This window comes from Amblyomma maculatum, chromosome 9 (assembly GCF_055883805.1).
Source record: "Amblyomma maculatum isolate TAMU_Amacu chromosome 9, ASM5588380v1, whole genome shotgun sequence".
Taxonomy (NCBI): Eukaryota; Metazoa; Arthropoda; class Arachnida; order Ixodida; family Ixodidae; genus Amblyomma; species Amblyomma maculatum.
In genome coordinates, this window is record NC_139352.1 from 17,669,796 (window position 1) to 17,693,477 (window position 23,682).

At 45.0% G+C, this 23,682-nt stretch overlaps 1 protein-coding gene across 1 annotated transcript; it reads left to right on the top strand.

Annotated features, from left to right (window-relative positions):
* The first annotated feature begins 236 nt into the window (after positions 1-236).
* On the top strand, positions 237-16,599 carry LOC146178467 (caspase-1-like). The gene is made up of 7 exons (XM_084578296.1): positions 237-975; positions 2,187-2,407; positions 3,446-3,577; positions 7,113-7,274; positions 8,199-8,333; positions 12,959-13,031; positions 15,937-16,599. The coding sequence occupies exons 1-7, from the start codon at positions 566-568 to the stop codon at positions 16,172-16,174; spliced, it is 1,371 nt and encodes a 456-aa protein (XP_084434422.1). The 5' UTR covers positions 237-565; the 3' UTR covers positions 16,175-16,599.
* Positions 16,600-23,682: the final 7,083 nt, after the last annotated feature.

Sequence of the window (23,682 nt, forward strand, 5' to 3'; positions counted from 1 at the left end):
CGCCAAGAGCAGTTTTTCCTCGATTTCGGAAAATCTAGGCAAGTACCGATGTTGAATCACTTATCAGATAACGTAGACGATATTTTGCTACTTTGTGAACGTTATTTCAGCTCGAATAGTGTAGTAGATTTTGCATAGGAATGTTTTAAATCCCAGCCCTCAAATATTCTATATATTACTATTCACGGCTAGGCGGCCTGTGGCGCCGCCGCCCGATTCAAAGGGTTCAGCCTTATCCATTCATCCATCCATCCATCCATCCATCCACGTGAATTCGCGATTTGCGCCGCAACGACACTGCGACTGGAGCGAAATTTTTCGTGCGCGTCACATGCATGCCAAGGTAGATGTGCATGCTGCTGTCATACTGCTGTTTTCGAATTTTGAATCACAAATCGACCCGTGCTGTGTTTTGGCTGCGGCTTCCGCGCTCTTCCTTTGAATCCTGTTGCGAGCAGTTGCCACCAAGTGTTGTAACGTGCGTCCGGCTGTTGTGACGAAGGCCGGTCGTTGCTGCTGCTGCTGCTGTTGCCGCCGTTGCCTTTGCAACTTCTGCGAGCTGGCGATGGCGACGGCTTCGAGTTGGTACAGCCCCGACGCTCAGCTCATTCCCAGGGATGCTGAGACGTTACACCGTGTGCAAGCGGCCACCTGTCGATATGTTCCGATCATGAACGAATTGATCGACATCGACCAAGTGCACTTTGCTTTTCTTCTGTACGGCGTGATGAACTCTCGCCATGGTGCAGCAGTGAACCCGTCGTCGCGGCCGCTGATGGAATACTTGACCGGAGTCACGTTGGATTTTAGTGTCGTAAGGAGCTGTGTAGACGAGTGTGGTGCTTCTGCAGATGAAGTCGTTTTGGAGATATTGTATGTTATGCACAAATTCGAGCCGATTCGGAGGATTTTTGATGTTTGCAAGCATCGGGCAGGGACGCTTTTTCAGTCGCCCCGGCGTGTCGGCAAATTTTGGTGAGTGTGCATTTTAATGGGGACATTATGTGAGAATTTCGCGCATTCCTCCAGCGTTTGCCTTCTGGTATATTTTGTAACGTCTGTCGACACCAATTCAGGAGGATCGACACCTTGTTTTTCAGCGAAAAAGTAAAATAACATCTCTGCGGAATGTGTGTTCTTTTTGTCTAAACTATTTTCTCACTTGAAATGTTTGAGCATTTTTCGTTGTGAGAGTAGTCTCATCGTTTGCAGTGCAAGATGCATGACAACTGTTTCTTGCACCTATGCTGCCACAAGCTGAACCACTTTCCGGTTCTGGTTCCCAGAACTCCTTCTTGTAAAACACAGCACTTTCTGTGCATTTATTGCGCATCATAATGTTAGCACGCACCATAATACAGGAGATGCATTGTGCGTGCGCATTCAGAACTGCATTGCTCAACAGTTTGAAGACAAAGCTGTGCTCTTGACACACTCGGCTTATGCAGGCTCTGTCGTTGGCAGCCTGTTATTTCATCTGGGGGCATAAAAAAAGACTGCTCAAAGCTGTGACTTATCTTTTGCAAACTCAGCCTTTCAGACACTGCGCTGGTGCTTTGGTTGACTGAAGTGCTAGGTTGCACTAATTCTGTTAGCATTTGCCTTAGTAAATGGGTCATAAGCAAGAGGTAGCATGCTAATTAGCCTCATTTTTCAAGCCAGGAATGTTGCCTTTCTTACTGACTAAAATGATTGGACCCCACTGTCACCCTTGGACCACATCTGCCCTGCCTAAATGCTACCCACTACCCACCTTTGGTGTTCAGTTCTGTTCTGCCGTATGTGTGAAGCTGTAGCTTAGAGTAAAAGAATCAAAGTAATTATTGAGGCAAAATCCAAATCCTTTTGCCGAATTATCGAATCAGATGCCTGGTCCCCCCGTAATTTTACCGACTTCGTTGTCACACGTATTCTTTTTTTACAATCGAGTGGAGAATGCTGACAGTACCAGTATCCAACCTACCTCCACCCGATCCGCTTCCATACTTACTACATCCTTATGAACTGAAGCTGTAACGCAATGTTTTTTTGTATTTGTTTTCTCCCCCTGTTCCTCGATGTGCCTCTATTGTGCACCTAATACATTCAGCACATCGTTAAAGTTGTATGTGCCAGGAAGTGCCTCACCAGGAACTGTGTTAGAACGATGCAGGACTGTACTTTTGTGCCTTTTCTGCTTCTCAAAGGCGCGAGCTGGCCGGTTTCTGCGAGGCTTGCCTGGATGAGGAGGCTGCGGAGATCTTGAGGCATTTTCTCCCCGAGACTTCGCTTTCCACGATGGCACCCCATGCGGAGGCGGTTGTTGTGCACCTCTACGAACGTGGAATCATTACGCTGGACAATTATTCTGCATTGTATGAACACGTACGGGAGAAATACAAGAACGAGGAGCTTCTCGAACACCTGTGTAGGTGTTTTAGTATATCGTGCGCTTTAATGTTGTAAAAATTCTCCAAACTAACAGAAATATGCAGATCATTTTTAGCAAAAATGGATGCTATGCTTTAACTTTTTCTTGTTGATATGTATAAATTTTTTATTATTGAAGGGTGGGTTTTGATAGCTGAAATGTGGGCATATTAAAATACAGCATGATGCATGAACTAACCTAGCCTTGTAATGATAATAATCAGCACATACAAACCATTTTGTTTTGACATGATTGATGGGTAACATTGGACAGAAGAGCTGTGTTGTTCATTTGGTGCTTGGAAAAAACTGAACAAATGAGTAATGTTTGGAAAGCAGGGACAACATGATTGCATTGTTTGTGGCAACACATATGTTTAAACAGATAAAAATCTGCTTTATAATGTATTTAGTTTTACGTTGTTCTCTATCAGCCATATTAGTTTAGCTTACATAGTAGCTGTGCGCAAGAAGCAGTGCTTTTTTTGAAACTGAGCAAGCTTCAGTTCAGTTCAGTCGTTCAGTCGTGTCCGACTCTTCGTGACCCTATGTACCATATCACTCCACGCTTTCCAGTCTCTCACTATTTTCCTAACATCACAGAACTTCATCTGCAGCACCTCGAGGATGCCATCTAACCATCGCGTTCGCTGCCTACCCCTTCTCCTGTGACCCTCAACCTTTCCCAACATCAAATCTTTCTCCAGCGACTCCGCTCTTCTTAGTTAAGTTTAATTAAATTGTCCTGTGAACTTTAGCCTGTGAACTTGAACTGAAAAGCCTGTGCATGATAAAGCTTTGATTTAGTGCTGTTACAGTTAAAATACGACAGTCTGTTTTCATTTCATTACACCAAGCGGTCACATTCTGATTTGAAAACATTCTTTTCTCACATATAATGTGCTATGCTTCTAGCACAGGCTTCCTCTTAGAGCCACCAGTTATTCATTGTTCCATAGCTGTCACCTGTATTTAAATAAGACATGACTGTACAGAGAAGTCATCTGTGTTCAGGAGTGCCATCTCTTGTTTGCAGGTGAAACAATTCCGCAGTACCCAATGACACACAGTCCACATGGGTATGCTGTCATTCTAAACCACAACACATTCAGGGATCCTAAGAATGTGGTGAAGTTGGAGGATCGACTTGGCACAGAAAAGGACGTTGGTAAGGATGTGCTTTTGTTTCATATTAATTACTGATCATATAGTTTCCCAGTTTCTAAACAGTACAGAACACAAAAGCAAAGCATACATATTTCACCTGAAAATTTGTTACTTGTCGATGATTTAGCCTAGAACCTTATGGTAACGAAGTGGATAGTGTTTTCTTGGTGGTGTAGATTTTGATCTCTTTTAGCTCTTTAGTGTAATCTTTCAGAGGCATATGAAAAAATTATGATCTCATGTTCTTTGCTACTCATTACAGCTGACCCGTGATGGAGGGAGCATTGCACCCACCCTCTCGACCACTGAGTGGGGTACTAGCGAAATACAGCCCAATAAATGCACGATTCAAATAAAAGTACTTCCACAATTGAGTCACCTAGAAATCTGCTCCAGAGTAATTGATATAAGGGGAAGAAAGATATGTTTGAATTACATAGAGTTTAAATTAAGAGGGGCTTTTTTGTTGTGTTTGATCTTCACAACAACAAAGTATGAGGTCAGTAAAGCAAAAGATTTATAATTGAGAGAGGTAGGCTCAAGGAGTCTGCAATATGCGTTACCTGTTCATCACTGCCCCATCACATGTTCACTTTCGGATATGATTGAGCTGATGCACATTAAACTTGGCTCAGATCTGGTGCTGTATGTGGCCATTTTTCAAACTTTGAAAATGCTGATATGACATGATAGTTTCTGCTTGTGTTAGATTGTTTTATGCAGATAGTCTTGAAATCTGGCAGCTTTGATAGCACAGTGTGTAATTCTGCATGAATTTTAGGTGGTGCAGTCGGGTTCATGGTTTGAGTTTGAAATAACCGGCCTTTTATATTTTTGTTGAGAAGTTTTTACAGAATGGTAAGAAAGTTTTAAAAGCATATTTTAATGTTCCCTTCACACCTACCAATGCTGGGTGGGCGGTAAGGATTATCATATAATTAAGTATTGAGTTGGATTACATAGAAGCACCATTCTCCAGTTCCACTGAGCAAATTATTCACTGCCTGTCAGGCTCAGTGAGGAATAAAAATACCCGTATGATTAGACTGGTTTTCCGTTGCTCCTATGTGACTTCTTTAAGACATGCTTCCATTGTAGACCAGGGAGTGTTGAAACACAAAATTTCATAGCTTATGGCAATAGCGTTAAAGGACAAGACATCCCTCTCCATGCCTTTCAGTGTGGTTTGTGATTATTCTGTTTTTTAAGATGCGTGAAAGCTTGTAAGAAGGCACAGCAGGGAGGTGTGCTGATGTTAGTGAGAGCTTAATTGTCAGCACAGTGCAGTGATAGAAAATGGTAGACAGAGATGAAAGCTGCGGTTAGCGGTCTGATACTTGTAACTTCAGCACCATCATAATCTTTTAAGGAGAGGGCATAGGCTCAGTTTGAGAGCACTCCATTGGAGAGAGGAATTCAGTGTGTGGACATTATGGTAAGCGCACAACGTGGAAATACTGTTTGCACCCTTTGACTCACCAAACTTTTAGTGTGCTCAAGCATCTCATGTACAATGCTTTTTTTGTCACCAATATGGTTAGCTTCTTGTGCCTAGTACTAGATGCATAGTTTATGCATGAGAACTACACACTGGCAGAATGCACAGGACTAAAAGAGAGTAACATGCAGTTATTTTCAAAAGGTGCGAAGGCGTGGGGAATCAATGGGCTTCCCTATACGGCAGGTATTTCTTGCTGTTTTCTTCTTCTGCCTTCGCTCGTACAGAGTGGTGTTGGTGACCACCGCTGTGTCCGTGGCTCAGCGACACATTGCGGTGCGGAGATGAGAACTTCTCTTCTCAGATTGTACACATTTATTTACACTTTTTACAACTTATTTACATCAACGTCGTCAAATGAGACATCAAAACATAGAGGGCTAACTGCAAATGGGTGAACGATCGGAGGTCAGAGGCTAGCAGAATCAGGCCTTGGCCTTCTGCTACACTTTAGGCCGGAGTCTTGAGACCTCTGTTAGCCTAGCCTCCCTCCTCGAACAACCGTCTGCCCTCGACTCCCGTCCAGACCCAACTTTTCCGAACCCAACTGTCTCAATGCTCACTTCTTTAGCGTTACCAAAATTCAAGTCTAGTCCGTTGACCAATCAACGACTAGTCACTCTGTGGCCAATAACATGCAGTGTTTCAAAATGAGCTGGCCAATCACTGTGCCACATATACCCCTCTCCTACGCTTGTCATGTAAAGCAAACACAAAGCACGCACTCAGCAGCGAGTGGTTGCGCACGCAAACACATACATCTGCGATTTACACTCTCTCCCGAGGTCTTCTTTCAGTTCACGCAAGAGGCGCCAAGCAGTCGCAAAGACAAACGGCGTCGACGGTTACACTTCCGAAAACACACATATAAACACACACACGCAAACCTCAGGCCCAAACATTCCCATAGCTGCCCTTGGTCGGTTGCGCGCGGGTGGTGGATTCAAAGGAACGTCCAGGCGTCTTCCAGAGAAGACATGTCAACAGCGGCTCCCTCTGGAATGCGTTCTCCCCAGCCCGTGTTTCGCCGCATTTCAGAATTTAAGGCCTCCGCGCCCTCTCCACTCAAATCGAGAGACAGAGCAGTTAGCGCCAAACCCACAACCACTGCGCTTATGCTTTGCTTTCTAACTGCTCTGTTTTGCCTCTCTTGCGGCATGGTCGAAGCGCGACTTTTCTGGGAATCTGGACGGACAGCTCCGGCGGCGTCGTCCGTTCCCATGTGTTTCTGGCACCACTTCCGAAAAGCGGCTGCCTGCTTGACCGTCATAAATCAGCCAGCGTCAAGCTGCCCCATGACCTTGGTCGCCCCTTCGGAATCTCCCCCGCGACAGTGTATCCGCGATGAACACTTCGTTTCTGGGCGAAGGCGGCAAACTTAACTCATGCCGCTCACCAGCTCAGTACAAGAAATTACTCTGAGTCCCTCCTGAAACAAATTTCCTGGCTATTGAATGTCAGCTCTCCAGCACACATTCTGGTTCATGTTGCTTTGCAAGCATTGACACGCTGTAATAGTTTGCACTGAAACATGCAGTTTTTCTTGCCCCTTTTTGTCACTATAGCCATATGCATGAAGAATTGGCAAGGCTTTTGAACACGTTACAGAGCTGGCATGAGTTCGGTGCGTGATGTCATGAAATGGGTCTTATGCTCTATGGGGGCACAGGTTTGGATCCCTCTATGCCTTTGCTGAAGGTAGTTGAAACTGGTGCAGAGGGCACCGTTGCATTTAGGGAAGCTGAAATTTGATGGCGAGGAATGTCTGGATCTCTGTTTCAGGTACTTCCAAGGGGTGTTTGGTTTTCAATAGTAGAGCTTTCTGTGTACAAGTTTGCTGTAATTCATTGCCAGAATTTGTGAAGGTGCACTACTAGGGCGTATAAATAAATGAGACGCTTTTTCTTGAGCGGACACTATTGAAGCAACTACATTCGTGAGGCCATAAAAAGTGAATAAGGAAAAAGAAAAATTGGTTAAGCTTGCTGCTCATAACTTTTCATGCTCAACCCATTGTCTTTTTACCCCTTCTTATTAGGTGTTCTGAAGCAGTTATGGGAGGAGCTTGACTTTGAAGTGCGAGTCTACAATGACTACACAGCAAATGAGATTGAAGATTTGCTGAATGAAATAGCCATGGTTTGGGACCACAAAAGGAGTGATGCATTCATCTTTGTTATCTTATCACATGGCTATAGAGGTAATACAGTAACCTGATACCATTTTCTTATGATCGATTACTGTATGTTAGCGTGAAGTGGAATGCTGTGTTTTGACAGCAGACCATGATGTTAATCTTTAGCTTGAGCCAAACTGGTACTGAAAGCTGTGTTGTATATGTGTGTTGTTTGGACATGAATGAAATCAGTGTCTGACATAGTGAAAGCTTTCTAGCTTATTGAAAATCTACAAATGTTGTACTCATCTCTTGAGTTTTGACTTGATTGCAAAGCACTCATCTTGGTTGGGCTGACTTTATTTATTTGGCACTATTTTATTTGGTAGTTTCTCATTCTGAAAATGAGAGTAAAAATTGCAGTAAGTGCGCATGAATTTTTATTGTTCCTTTGAGTTAGTCTTCACTGATGTTTATACGGAATGGTATTGAAGGTTCATTTCTTTGGTGTGTAGTGGTGCAGTTACACCTTGCTGGTGCAGTTACACCTTTCAGCAAACAACTCATTTTTGCCTGTGACAAGGTGGAATTTTCGAGAGTTTGCTGTATACCGCGGGCAGTTTGACAAGAGTACTATATCATATTAATAAAGACTTGGTTGCTGAAGTACTTTTACAGTATCACCCTGTCAGGAGTAATGTATGCTTTAGATGGTCATGCTAGGTTGGTAAAAGCTATTAGAAACGTAGCTTGCTTTAAGGCATGTTTCTACCCGATGCAGCTGAACACATGGGCATGCATAGTCGATAGATTTTGGAGCGACATCATGTTCATCCTTAATCAAAAGCTAACTTAAATTTATATCCTGGTCAATAGAATGCAGTATTCATATATTTCAAATAGTTTCTGAATCAGAAGAGAGATGTCGCTGTCATGCATTCCTTGAGAAGCATCATGGCTGGAGCTCCATAGCCGTTTTTTACTTTTTGCCCTTACTTGTCTCCTCAGGTGGCTTTTATTCCAGCGACTGCAAGAAAGTGGATATTGAAACTGTTGAGAGTTTCCTTTGCGAAAAGTGCAGTGGTCTTAAGGACAAGCCAAAGGTCCTCTGTGTTCAAGCATGCCAAATTGGTGATGTGTCTGGTAAGCCTTTGGATGCGTACTCTTAAACTGTTGTGGGAAGTGCATGGAGAAAAGGGCTGTCTTGTATTAATTTTGATGTAAAAAGGAGAAAAGTGTCAGTGAATGCAGCTGCAACTTCTAACTTCCGAGTAAACATGCTGTTGGAGCCTTCTGTTGAAAGTGCATTTAGTAGCTTGTTTTTGAAACTTGGGCCGTGGCTAAAACTGCGTGTACAGGTTGTGTGAGTTTTTTCGCTAATTGTGTCTGGTCCTTCCTTCGTAAAGTGAAAAGAAATACCTGACTTGGTTTCATTCTGGTAGTTGGCTGTTGCTAAATTGCGTGGCGAACACAACTAAGCGGAAGGTTTTGATGGTTTCTGTACAGTGTGGAGACATTTAATTGCTAGGTCGTTGCCGGCTATGTGGTGCTACAAACGGGTGGGTTTTGATGAAATTGCACCTAGCTTAAAATTGATTCTAAACACTATTTCATCAGCTAAGTGTTGCGGTGACAGCAAAAAAGCTGAGGCACCCACTGTGCATTGGTCTGGTTCCTTTTCCTAATCTGTAACAAGACAAGAAAGATGACTGGCTGAGTCTAACCTTGTCCCGTTTCACTTTCTAGCTCTTCACTGTCTACTGACAGTGCATGGTGTGCACATCTCGCTTTTTTTGTTGTTGTGCTTATCTGGATTCGGCAGCACTAGATGCTAACACTCTCAAACGATCACGGTGAATGCATGCGCAAAACGAGAAATTTCATTACGAGGTTCAAGTAGTGCAGAATATCGGCCCTTTTTGATTTATCAGACTTTCATGCAAGCATCGTTACTAGTCCCATAAAGTCTATGTAAGACAACGAGGTAGGTTTTAGATGTGCTGCAGGCAATAGCTCAACTCCTTGACCACGTTTACACTTGCACTCATAACGTTGACAGCATCTGAGCTCCTCTTCTGTTTGTACAGTAGAGCCGCATTAGTACACAACATTCAAGCATTAAAGGTTGGTTCGTACAAGTAGGAGTTCTGACTCAGTTGAGCCACTTCCTCCGACACAGTAGCATTGTTTTGGGTTCAGCATGTGGTAATCAAATAGTGGGCGCATGATCTGGAACTTGTGTTTTTGCCTGATATCATCTGTTGCACAACCTTGCACTATTATAGTTAAGGTGATAGCAAGTCCGAACTTGACGCTTTTTATAACAAATAATTGAAGATGAAGCAGCGAAGCGCATGAGAAGGACATGGCTATGCCAAAGCCATCAAGGAAAAGAATGCGGTAGATTCCCGTTCAGACTAATTCTTGACTAAGATGAACAGCGTGAGATCATTGGATGCTTTCCCATAGAACTAAGTGCAAAATATAATCCACTTAAGATGAACTGTTTCATGTGTTCTTCAGTTAAGAATGCGAAGGCAAGATAGCCGACAGTCGTTGAGAGTAACGGAACATATTACACAATGATGAATGGATGCTTTAATTTGAAACAAAACGAGTGTGAATTCATTGACACCTGCGCAGCAGTAGCTAACCATAGTGACCTTGTGCAATGGCACTTACGGGCGTGGGCATGGCACTGTCAAGGGCGAAAAAAAAAATATAGCACGCTTCTGCACTTGAAAGCACGCCCCCACAAAATTGCTTCCGCACTCCACCGCAGAGCACTGCAGGGAAGCTTTTTTGCCAATGCGGGAAACACGGGCCACTATCACGCTTGGACTGGTAGAGATATGACATGGTCAGATCTACGCAATGCGTGTACGTCAAGTGCAGAGTCTAAACAGATGCACTAAGTGTGCCTGCTTACTGATTTGAAGCTTACGCGGTGTTGCTGCACGTGTTATCTCAGTGCAGAGGTGGCTAGATATCGCTGCTATGCAGATATTACTTGTGGTGTATTGGAAGGCATGTGGTGCACGTGTTTTGGAGTGGGTGTTAATAGCTGTGCTGCAGGTGGAGCGAGATAAGAGAGACAATAGCTGCCCTGCTGGACACATTCCAAGCATTCGGAGCAAGATGAGTAAAGAATCGGAAATAAAAATAAAAATAACAGCCACTGTGGGATACATTGAGAGATGAGACAATGAAAAGATAGAAAACTGGAGCAGTGCCACTTCCAAATAATATAAGATGAGCCAGTTTTGTGTTCACTTCATACATGGTGCGATAACTCCTTTTATTTGCAATGGTTCCTTTTCCGGAAGGCTATTTCATTGATTGTCATAATGTGCTTAGCCTGCTTGCATGCCTCAGGGTCGCTTCTGCTAAGAGTAGCTTCTGATAAGATGGAACAAGTTTTCGGGATCCCTCTAGCGTCCCTTCAAGTTCGTCTTGAAGGGCAGTAGCACTGCTCGTTGAGACAGTGGCTGTCCATGGGCGTTAATGCTTTGTCTCAAGAAGCGTGGCCTAGTTCGATTGGAAAAAACCTGTGCTGTGCCACGAAACGGAGACTGCATTGTCACGCTCCTGCTGCAGTATCATAAATGGAACGAAGCAGAGTGACCGCACACTTCTTGGAAAACTTGATGTTCGTTCGCTTATTCATTCTGTTTTTCCCTAAGTTTGTTCAATTGGAGCGTGTCTCAGTGCTGACATCGCGAGGCAGGAGTGCAGTTGGACCCATTTTCAATTCTCGCAGGCTCCTAGGTTTTAGAATAGAAGCTACCTATATGGACGGAACAACTACAATGGGCATTTCTGAACACTTTTTGCTGCTTTGTGCTAGTGTAAAGTTTGTGCTCATGTAAAAAATGCACACTTTCACTAATCCTTTTTGTTAATAGGTCGCTTTTGTCATATCTAAAAAAAGTATGTAGGCCTGGCTAAAATGTTAGCATATAACTCTTCAGCATTCAAATCTTTGTGCAGCACATTGTCAATTTTAAAATTATAGTTAGTGCAAGTCAGTGTAGACACTCTCTCTGTTCTCATTTTTTCCTTTGTTATTTTTGGGCTTCTACTATGTAGCACGTGCAAGCTGCTCGCTACAAAGCCTGCTCCAAAATCCAAAATGGCCTTGGCCACGCCAGCCACTGCACATGGTATTTGTAACCAGAGTTTCATGCTGGAAAAGAGAAGACATTAACAAGAATCATTGCAGTCGTGCAGTAGGTTTAAGGGAGAGCCTTGTTGAGATTTTCTTTCGTTTTGAACATTGGAAGGCAGCATCGCTAGTCCCCGAATTCCAGTGCTTCTACGCCTATTGACTGTTTTCAGTGTAGAATGGAAGAGATAAAAACAAAAAAGTGGCAGTGAATATGTCGCCTTGAGGATGTTGAAGTTTTGGATTGCATTTGCCCCAAATGGGTTTCAGTTTTTGCACTTGAATAGCGAATTGCGGGGACAGCAGGCATTGCTGTGATTTTCACTGGAGCTGTGAAACTTAGAAAAGTGTGCAAGTAAGTGAATTTATTGAAGTGGGCAGGCTGAAGGATGTGTTAAGAAGTGTACTGGTATGTATGTGTAAACCAGTGAAAATGTTGTGCATTAATACTGAGTATGGGGCAGACGAGCTGGCTTGAAAAAACACGCTAATAACTCTCTAAGTGATTATGTTCAACCCCAAAAAATTTAAGATGGCTTAGCTCTGCTATGCCTGGACATAAGTAGCGAAACGCAGTGACTATCTCGGGATCAGAAGAAGTTAATTTCTCCAGTCTTCTGTGCCGTTCGCCAGCAGCTATACTCTCCTTGGCTTCTATGTCGAGCGCGTCTAAGTTCTCCGGCATTCTATAATTCGTTTACAGTAAAGGAAAGGCGCAGCATCTGTCACTCGCGGAAGGCAAGAAGCACCGCCCGGCGGCATTAGAGCGCACTCGTTCTCACTTGGTCCTCATAGTTGACGGCAGATGGGTGACGTCACCCTAATTGGGTGACTTAACTATTTTAAAAATAGTCTTTGGTACTTTGAAATTGCGCATCAATCGCAGTATCTGTCACTTGCGGAATCCCGCTATCATCCTCATGGTAGACAATCGGAATTATGAGGAGCGTTTCACGACCCGGGGCGTGGCACAGTTGGTAAAGCGCTGAGCTGGGGATTCAAGGGATGAAGGTTTGATTCCCGGATGGAGACTAATTTTTTTTTTTTTAATGAAGAGGAGTCGCACACCTCTTAAGCGTTGCTAGGCAACGCCGGCAGAGCTTGGTGAGGGGGCTGTACAGCTGGCCTTGGCTGTGACGTCACGGCATACGCAAAGCTCAGCTCCGACTCTCGTAGTGAAGCTTTTCGCTTTAAAAGGTCAAATGGTGGCGAGGAGGCGAGCGCGCAGTAGTGGTGGCAGCGCACATGTGGAGTAGTGCGCGGCTGTGGTGACCGGCCACCTGCGCTGCGCGTGACGTCACTCGGTTTCGCGCATGCGCAGAATATGGCTTTTGCAGCATACAGCCCATGCGAAGCTTGGATCCGACCCTCGTAGTGAAGCTTTTCGCTTCAAAAAGCATGGCTGTTCTCTACTGTTTCAAGCCCTGCTGCTTTTTTTTGGAAACTATGGAGAAAAAGTATGTACGCATTACACGTGTGCATCCACCCCTTTTGCTCATGCCTCACTCTGGTTACGACATTTAGTGCTTTGTGTATGTACTTTCCCTTTTGTCGTGCCTGCATACTCGTGTGGCGTACCTTTGTGCATTCGACTTTATTTCAGATGACCTGCCTAGAGGTGTTCGTGAAAGGCGGAGCCGGGCACACGTGCTAAAATTTATGTCGACTGTTTCCAAGTAAGCTGACTTGTATTCTCCTAAGCCTTCTGCTGTCAGTCTGCAAGCAGAGGTATTGGATTTGCTCGCATGCAAATAAAGCATGCGGCATGTGCAAGAGGGGCGGCTTCACTGCCCTTGACATGTGAGGAGCTTGACGTCCGTCATTTATGGCAAGGTTTGCTGTGGCCTTGTGGCCTCTGTCTTACAAGGGCGTGATTGAACTACTTTTGTAGTGGGAGCTACATTGGCCACAATCTCGTCATTTCGCCGTGCCTGTCCGAAGAGCGAAGAAAGAAGAAGACAGGTAACTCTGTAGTTGGCAGAAGCGAACGAAAACAGCGAGTTGCTAGGACAGAAGATTCGTTCGAACGTTGTGATGGCGGTGTGCCCTGGAGTTCGACGTAGAGACGATGACATACCACTAGAAGTCTTCTACACCCGTATGAGAACGGTCAATGACGAGAGGAGAGGTGTTCATACGTGAAGTGATTCCCCAATGGCATAAATAAAGCTGAAACCATAGAGTAAACTACTATGTGCAAAAGCCATGTCTTTGCTTACAAGCCGAACCTAAGCGTAGCCATGCAGATCGCTCTCACATAACTCCAGGTTTAACCACAAGCTAAACCACGACTAAATTGTTTTTGTTGCACCAAGGGCCCTGGTAATGCATGTTGATGTGTTGTACATTGAAACACCATATAGTTTGCAAATAGTATTCGCTATTCAATCCATCCTTTCACTATTCAAGCTATTTGAATGTCCTACATGTTCTGAAATCACGATTTTCTTATTCTTCTAAACTGCCAGTGAAACACTGCAACATTCCCAAATTGCAGTTCCTTGCACTTGTCACACAGGTTAACTTGCTCTTTCCTCATAGAAATCGTGTTGCCGGTGTGCGGCAAAAGCCTACACATGGTGATAGGCTGAGAGCCATCAGTCTGCCGATGCCCGTTGAAAGCCATATTGCTGCTGCGTGCTTGTGGATCGAAAAACAAAACACAGCACCACATGGCACATTGGTGCATCTGGCCACGATGCATTTAGCAGGCAACTAGTATGAATCTGACTGGCAGTGTCATCCTCTTGTTTTAGATTGCTGTCGTAAGATACATGCGTGCATGGAAATGGAGCAAAGTTGTGGCTCACGTATGCTTTCAAGGTTGTATCAAGGAGACCACTTTGATCGTTCTCACTCTTCGTCAAACGCAATCTAGAATTGGCGTATCTTAGACCACAGACTACAAGAAAAGAGAGAGGCGTGACGAAAACGTCTGGCGCACACAAATGTGATGCGGACAGTGCACCTCCCATGTCGGGGCGCCCAACTTTTTTGAGGGGCGGGGGGGAGTTGTTTTTGCACCATCACAGTTTGTGATGGTATTTGTGTGGTTTGGCCCCATCATAAAGCTTTGAGTGCAGCATTTGGGGCAGCATTCCACATCTTGCATTTTGTCTTCGGGCATATTGGGGTAATATGGAAGGGATGGTCCTGCCTGCATTGCAGGCCAAATTGCTGCTGTTGTGTCCATTTATGAGCCATTTTGTTTGTTTGCGCTGGCAGTGCCTTGCTTCGCCAAGGAGGTGTCTGATCATCCTATCGTGCGGGCACGCGACATGTAAAAAGAGAACAGCTGCGCCCACCCATCATGGTTGCTTTCCTGCAGTGCCTAGTTGCAGAGGGTGAAGCATCCGAGAAAGATAACAGGCCAGCATACGAGGTGCTTGTCGCCGCTGAGACGTGGTTTCATGGGAAGAACCATAGTGGCTTCTTTGCAGTGCTTTAGGGCTATAGGAGTAAACCATTTGATAACTAGAACCATTCGCTGGCATACGAGCAGTCTGGGTCTGGGAAATGCAGCATGGAGAGAAAAAACGTTGTGATTGTCGGCCATCACCATGGCTTCTCCGCGGTTTATTAGTGTTAGGGGCCGCAGCATCTGTAAACATCCAAGGAAGCGATTTCGGCTCAGCATTGCCATCAACCGAGTGGATTTGTTACTGAATCTTTGTTCAGAACTTAAGATATTGTAAATGTGAACTGAATTTTGCGAGAACTGAAGAAGGAGCTGTTCATACCAGGTGTCAAATTTACACTTTTATGCGGTGAAAGTGTCAATACTAAATGCTTTTCTACCTTATTCAACAGATAAAATTTTCAAAATCAGGGTTTTCCCAGATGATACGTTTTTTGCTCTGCATTAAAAAGACAACAATAACATATCAACAATGTTTTAGTGTGTTAGCACAGCTGTATTTTTCTCCATATGCTGATGTTTTTCTGGCATAAGAAAAGAAAGGTAAGGAGACATATTTATAACTGAGAGAATTGCAGTGAAACTTCACCACTCAATTCAGGTTCCGTGATTACTGTTTTGAACGGAGTACATTGCAGCCCATGTCCAGAAGTCTGCGCCAGGAAACTGTGGATTCACCAGTTTTGTTGTAAAATCGGCCACTGCTGTCTCCTATACTTCATTTTTCGATATTTCTTATCTTTCAAATGTGCTCAGTTTTCAATAATAATCTGCTTGCTTTGACTCTGTAACCACCCTGCTGCAGTGCCTTCGGTCTAATTGGGTTAACCATTGAACAAGGAATAATGTTCTATAATTTTTCGATACAAATCAGTTTCACCTAGTGTCCCTGTGCTCCTGTTTTCTACTGGTTTTCTATGGCGACTATTCCCATTTTCCGTGGCGAGCAGTAATGAGGAGAGCAGTGTCAATGTCATGGCATGAATAGGTGTGCAGAAAGCCGCATTGAAGGCACAGTGATGATGAGCAAATTCTGTGCTCTTTATAGCTCTGTGCACTGGGATAATAGATTAGCTTGACCTATTCGGTGAGGACTTCTTTTGAAACTTGGCTTGAAAACAGTGCGGCTGTTCCTGAGCATGAATGTTGTTGTTCCCCTGCAGCTCCCTGTCGTACCGGGACACCCACTATGGCAGTGTGTTTGTGCAAGCATTTGTTGACGCGGTGCGCCGGCATTGGCGAAACCATGACCTTCTCCAGATTGGCACCTTCATCAACAGTGGGGTCGCCGAAAAGCCCATTCCTGTCGTGTTCAGTGATGGCAGGAACATCAACTGGTCCAGCCAGACTTCAGAAGTGAGCAACACGCTCACGCGGGCTCTCTATCTCGGCAGGAGGTGACTGTTGCCGGTGTGTTTCAGTAGTCACAATGTTGTGATTGCAGTTCCTGGCTCTACGCTGCCCACTTGTCGAGTCCTGTGAGCATCTCAAGATTACACTCAGTTCCCTCTGATTTGAACACTTCAGGTTGCAGATGCCTGTTCGAATTATTGGCAGTCTGAATTTTCACAGTTTAAGTTTAATGGATTGGCACATAAAAGTGACTTTCATGATTTCTTTCTTTGGACCTAAAGAATCATGCACACTTATTTCTAGGGTGTTTCAAGGGATGTCACTTTTTAGTGCCACAATTGCTCTTGCACCTGTTGAAGCTTTGTGTATGGTTTATAGTTTCTATATTTGTTTTATGTTTTATGTCTTGTTAGAAAGCTAATTCTCAAAGCTTTGCTAAGAACTGACAAGGTGTGACTGCATTCAAACTTCTTCCCATAGCAACTGGAAACAGGTGTCGTGCTTACAAAAGTTTGGATAACCTCTTTGTTTCATGCATCTGTGTTTCATGTTGTTAGCTCTTGGAGCAATGTGTATGGCTTTGTTATGTTAATAGGGCAGCCGAGGAAGCACGATTGTATCTTATTTTTTGTGGAAGTATGGTGGGGGGGAGGGGGGATGTTTTAGTGGAAGTAGATGTGTATGAGAGTGGGTTCTGTATAAATGGCATCACTGCTAGCCGTTTCACCATAGAAGGAATGACACGTGCTGGATGTGGGTATGAACGAGGTTGTTGTCTTCTAGCGACGCAGTCAATTGTGCCTGTCTGCTGGTCTCCTGGACGTGAACGCATATAATATCTTAACCTGTGCATATTATACTCTAGGACAACTTTATGTGGCTATGCTGCCAAAAGCTACAGAGTTGAAACGCACACACTTACTGTCTGTGCGTTTGGAATATTATACCATTATGGGAATATTCACACTATTATATTGTACTGCAGTACAAGCCAGTACGGCAGTAGTGTAGTACGTTTTAAAATCTGTACACTATGCCGCGCAAATGTAGTGGCGGTGCCATCTCTCCGGAGTCCCTCGAAGCATACTTCGGCTGCTTCTGCTGCGTCTACCCACCTGTTTCTGTACGCTTTCGCAATGCGCTCGTTTCGACAGTGTGCGTAGAGTGAGATATTTATTGACTGCGAATTTACGTTCACTTAGGCCTTCAGTGGTGTAAAGAGACGCATTTCTGCGTTGTTGGTGACTCAAAAAGTATTCTTAAGGCGAAAGCCTTCCTTGCCTCATGCTTGGCATGAACAGAAAAGTGTCAGCAGAAATTGTGACCAGAAAATGACCTTCGCACTGGCACTTAAAGAAAAAAAAAAATCTAACTTCACCAGGAATCAATCCACTATTCCGCTAGACCACTACTCCATGCCAGGCTCATGAGGAACATATTGTAATTCTCCTTGTCTAGCATAAGGATGTCAGCAACGATGACAGTGACAACACATTTAGTTGGTAATTGATATTGATGATGGTAGCAATGACGGCGCTGACACATGTGATAATGATGATGATAGTAGCAATGGCAATGCAGTTATGATGATGATAGTCGCGATGATGGCAGTGCATTTAGTTAATAATGATGACAGTAGTGATATTGACGATGATGCTGATGATAGTAGTGATAACAGTGATGATGCTGTTCAAGTAAAGGCGGAACTGAAACAGAAACTGAGGCCAGATATGCCAGAACTACTTGATGTAGTAACACCGTGACGAAAGCTCTGTACCGTAGCTTTGGCTGCATAGCCAAAAAACGTCTGGCAATATAGTGCAAAAACTGTAATTCAGAGATTCGGAGCCAAAGAAAATTGTCTGACGTTTGCGTGTACGCGTGTGATGCTTTCACACATGCGTGCACACACGCACGCACACACAAACACCTAAGTGGAGTGGACTCGAAACCTTTAGTAGCCAAGCATCTTAACTACTCAGCCACCATGGCGGGTGCTTTTGCTTGTTATAACCAGGCTTTGAGTAGGGTTGAACCTCCACCATTTTTAACGCGATAACGTTACAGGTCCTGTTCACTGAAAATCCGGCGCTGGCAACCGTCCACTGGCGTTAGCGTTGTGCATGAAAAAACACGAGCATGACGCTGGCTGGTGGTAGCTGGCAGCTTACATGGCTGAGCACTAATTGGATGTTGGGTTGTCTTACATTGCGTTTTACAGGAGCTGTCAACTCTGGTCTCTATTTCAGAGGGTGATGTCAGAATCAGCCTGCCAGGACCCTTGCATTCACGTCCTAGGCCACGCAGGCACGTTCGTACGGCTTGGTGAAAGCGGGGCTTTATACTTGGGCTGATAGCCTACGCTATGGCGTCATACCCTTAAAGGCGGAGCTTAAGTGTCCCCCATAATTTTCGCCCTGCAGATTGTTGGGACTTCTATGTGTATCGAATTTAAAACTTGTGTATACTTTTGCTTTAAGTTTACGTGGGGCACTGTCTGTGAGTGGCTTTCATTCTTTGCCCTGCGAATGATTGCGCCTGCCGTTGTTTGCTTGTTGCTCTATGCTGAGTAGCAGATGCCTTTGTGTACCTATTTGCACCTTGAACGTTGCTAGTCTTCCTTTGTAGTGTGCACAAATGTCACAAATATGAGGAAACGTAAGGTGGTCGGAAGAATACTGTTTTCTCATATCTCATCTCATCTTCCATTTGTGGATGTCGCCAAATATTTATGGGTCCTGTTCACCAAGCCTGGGGGTAGCTTGCCCTTTATAAGCAGACCGTAAGGGATGTCTTCGTACACATGTTATCTTTAAAGTGGCGCATGCATGTGTGTTGTTGTGTAGTAGTGATATGTAGGGTGAGGTAAGAGAAGTAATGCTCTTTGTTTATTGAAGCTCGACGTGATGCATGTCTGACCGGCTCTTTGTATGTACAACAGAGAGAAAGACTGGTGTGCGCTTTTATACGTGTGTTCGTACATGCTGTGATGGTTAGGTATGAGTGAGCACTACCCTTAGGTCCGTGGGGTTAGAATGGCACCTTGCACCGAAAGATAAAGGAGCACCTTTTGCTCGAGTTTTGGTTTTCCTTGCCTTTGAGGTTTTTCCATTGAGAATTGCGAGTGTGCTGAAATCTATGCGGCAGGCCCAGTGAATCACGTGTGATGGTTATGATGCACTTGGTTTATGTCTTTTCGTGCATAGCTTGACCATGCTCATGTGCCCGAGGGGCTCTGCTTGATCTAATTAGTGTGGAGTCATGACAACTGTTATGGGCAAAGTCAAGTCTGCTGCTGTGCCAACTGCACTCAGTCTACACCGTAATTTCTGAAACGGTGTTTTCTTGAGCTCAAGCTGAGGCCAGCAGCATTAAACAGCCGTTTTGACAGTTGGTTAGGGCTCACATTGTTTTGTCCACCTATCTGCCTGTGTTCGACACTAGATGTTTTTGATTACTTTTATGCCAGAAGGGTAGAGCAATCCTTTAGCAGAGGTTTGAGTGTTAATGAAAGGTCTGTGATAAATGTGTGAGGTTTCTGGATTGCCAAAGAGCAGATTGTACTGAGCACAAGGAGTCCAAGTCACTGCACACTTGAGTTGTCAGCACGGAGATATTTGGTACACAATGTGTGATAGAAAAGGATTTGCTTGGTTTATTTACCTTTGTGGATGTGGTTAGTTTCCTGGTGATGTAGTGAGTACTTGCAAAGCACATGATCACAATCCATGTCTTCATGGTGTACAAACTTTTGTACAGTGTGCTGCCGGACATACACGAAGGTATGAAACTGCCGAGAGCTATGTTGGCACGATTATTTTTGTGTGGTTATTGGACATCATTTGACAAGAAGTCATTGACGTGTCTTCGTGCGCTGTACAATGTCTCTAGGTAGTCAAAATTATTCCATTGTTTACCACTAGGGTACCCTTTATTCTTTCATTCTTACCTTCCTCCCTTCCTTCAGGTATCGTCAGGTGTGACAGATACTGTGCTTCCCCTTTCCCCCAAAACCAAAACCATTGCATACTATATGAGAAGCTTAGTTATATATAGTTGTAGGCAACATTGTTTTTAAGTGTACTGCAGATTGGCCTGCTGTCTTCATTGTCTCAACATTGTCTTCATTGTGCTCTTCAGAGCTGGTGCAGGTCTGAATATATGCAAATAATGCTTTCATTTTCTGTGCAAGCCTTTTGTAGACTGATGTAACAGACACTCATTTGCTCTCATTCAAGTTCATCTGAGAGAGAGTTATTTAACCCTTTGACTGTCGAATATTCTGAAAAAAAATTCTAGAGGGCACTTTGGACCATTAAAGTGCGACGAGGCTAAAGCCATTTTAGCATGATGGATCGTAGTCCTTCGCTACGGCACCTCTATCTCCCTCTCTTCTTTCATTCCCACCTTCCTCCCTTCCTTTACAGCATGGTACATGTGTCCGCAGAGAATTGTGACAGATACTGTGCCTTTTTTATCCTGCAAATCAATTTGAAATGCTGCTGATGCCTGCTGTACTAACTCCTCCTAGACATCTGGGTCTGCTTCTGTTTGCTGTGTGGTGCGGCGTTCGAGGAAGCGGCAAATTAAATGCGCCACACGGGTGCCTGGATCGGACCCCCGGTGGGGTCAGCTTCGTCTATGCACGAATCGCCCGGTGACGTCATGACCAGTCGTGACGGTAAATGGCGCGCCCCTTGTCGAACACAAACAGCATTCCATTGAACGCATCAAAGTTCACGTGTCCTATAATTCGTTTACAGGAAATTGAAGGTGCAGTATCTGTCACTCGTTGGATCCCGCTATCCTCACGGTAGACAAGGGGAATTATGATGAAAGTTCCACCGAGGCCTAGCGCAGTTGGTAAAGCGCTCGGCTGGGGATCCAAGGGATGGAGGCTCAATTTGCTGTGGAGACAACGTTAATTAATTTATTTATATTTAACTATCTCCCTCAAAAGTGTGACACCTTCTGCCGACAGCCTCTACCGACAGCTCCTGCCGACAACGGCGAGGCATTAAAGGCTTTCGCCTTAAAAATTCACCCCCAGCGCTAGCGCTCAGCGCAGTACCCGAACGGCAAAAACGCTGCGCAACGGAATGCAGCCGCAATACCTGTATGGCAAAAACAGTCAAATGGTTAATAATCATATTGGGACCAGGTTTTAAGTAAGAGATGATTACCTGATATGTGGGTGATGTGAATCACCAACATCAGCCATGTGGTTGGCAAATAGTACTGCTCACAAGGCCTGTGTATGACATGTTACTTTGAAAGCTGTGTTATTGCCGAGTAATGGAGTCTGTATATACTTGTATATAGTAGCAGATGCTCATTCGTGTGTGTGAAGGTGAGATTTGTATATGTGGTGAACAACGATCTGGAATAGGAGGATCTAGCCATGAGTTTCCATTACTTGCGTGAACAACCTTCCCTGCTTTGTGTTCGTTCTCAAGGTTTTCGTGGTTTCTCCTTGGTATTGTTTAATAATTCTGTTTTTGGCCTAGTTCTCTGATCTATCCCTGTTTGTCACCTCAGGATGTTAAACCTCTTAAACCAGGCCAAGCCAAACTATGCCCACTGAAAATGCTGTGAAGTAAATTATGCGAGTGCTTATTGTTGCTGATGCTGAAAGCACCACTGTGCCTTACAGGGAGAGAAAGAAGAAACCTTTATTTAGCCGAATAGTTATATAAGGCCAAGTTATATTGCCCTTCTAGATGGCCAGCAGGTCAAGCCTGTTGGCGACCTCATAGGCACGCTTGAGGATCCGGTCTTGTATGCCCGGGTCCGAGCTGCGCAGCAGGGTCTCCTAGTCGTCTGGTCTCCCAATTCTGGATGTGGGGGGGTCCTCCTTGCATCCCCAGAGTATATGGTTGAGGGTAGCTCTCTCATCACACAGTGTGCAGTCAGGAGAAATTTAGCTGGGGAAAATATGTGAGAGAACTGTCGGGTTTGGAAAGGAATTTGTTTGGAGTCTTCTCCAGGTAATTTCATGTTCTTTACTAAGTCGCTTGTGCGGGGGCGGAAACTTGCTTCGTTCAAGGCGGAAGTGGTGGGTTAAGTCGTGAAATGATATCAGGTTATCCTTGGCTGTCCCCAGAGCGGAGGTGGTCACCGCCTGGCCGACTAAGCCTCAGGCTGTCTGGTTAGCTGCCTCGTTTCCAGGATTGCCAGAATGTGCCGGTACCCAAATTAATTCAATGTCCCTATCTGGGAAGGGAATCCTATTAAGAATATTTAGAGTAGATTGTGCAATGGCAGTCTTGGAGTCGCTGATGATATCTGCCTCTGAATTTGTAATGGCTAAAGCGATGGCTGCCTCCGGATGTGCTTACACGGATGGAGGCCGAGAGGGCTGTGGCGTGTGTTCCCGTAACCCCTGCCACTGCAAATGCTCTTTTTTTTTTTTTTTTAAGTCGATATTTATTGCCTCAGGGCATCAGTACGTTATGAGATGAAGGATGAATAAATGATTAAATGAATGGAAAAAGGTTGGCTAATTTTATGAAGTCCAGAAGTGAGCGATGATGAGGTCCCTGCGTCCAAGTGACGTATGAGGCAGGATTGGTTGCTGAAAGGCCAGCTATTCTCAGGTGCCGGATTTGTGTTGGCTTGAGTGCTGGGCAGTCCCACAGCAAGTGGTGGATGTCGGCCTCGACATCTTCGTTGTTACAGATCGGGCATCCTGGGCGAGGATATAAGTGTTGGAAGTATGACCACGTCCTAGTTACTGCTGGTGTAAGGGCAACACCGACCCGGATCCTCCTAAGCGCAACCTCCTCTGCACGGGTGAGACCGCGGGGAAGGGATATCGCACACGGAGGGATAAGGGCACGTGTGCAGCGCCGGAGGTGCTCCTTTCTTGACAAAAGGAGGGTAGCGTCGTCGACTTCGAGAAGCCGTGGGATTGATGCGTCTTGGTTCACGAGGCGGGTTGCAAAATCAGCTTGACTTTGGGAAGGCAGCAGATCCCGTGGGACCCACTCAATGCGTATTGACTGTGGGATGCGCGCCGCAAGCTGGTGGATGTCCTGGCAAATTTTAGGGCAGCGGCTGACACGTCGGAGCAGACATACTGCTTGAAGTGCGTCAGTGCGGATGACAATGTGGGCTGTAGGGAGCATGGTTATAGAAGTCACAGAGCAGAGTGCCTCCTGAACTGCCACAAGCTCAGCGCAGAAAGATGTAAGTGGTTCCGAAAGCTGAAACGTAGTTGTCTGATTCAGGCTAGGTCTCCGTGGACAGTGGATTGCCGTTTTGGCTTCACAGCCTTGCAGGCTTCCATCTACGTACACTACTATGGAATCTTGAGGCAGGTTAGTATCTTGCTCTTCAAATCTCTGGCGTAGCAACGATGCAGAGTTGGCAGACGTCGGTCTGCGGATGTCAGTTGGCTTGTTGTCTCCTAACTGTAAAAATTTCCAGGGAGGGAGAACTGGCGCAGGTGGCCGAAGAATAATGTGTGACGTTGCATACGCCCTCAGTGCTTGCGTGGAATGTGACAAAGTGGCCTTGAGTCTGCGAGCATCTCGGTGCTGCTGCACCAGTTCATC

Coding starts and splice junctions, on each gene's coding strand:
- LOC146178467 (XM_084578296.1), top strand. CDS start 566: ATGGCGACGGCTTCGAGTTGGTACAGCCCCGACGCTCAGCTCATTCCC. Junction 976..2,186: donor CGGCGTGTCGGCAAATTTTG/GTGAGTGTGCAT, acceptor TGCTTCTCAAAG/GCGCGAGCTGGCCGGTTTCT. Junction 8,334..12,958: donor CCAAATTGGTGATGTGTCTG/GTAAGCCTTTGG, acceptor ACTTTATTTCAG/ATGACCTGCCTAGAGGTGTT.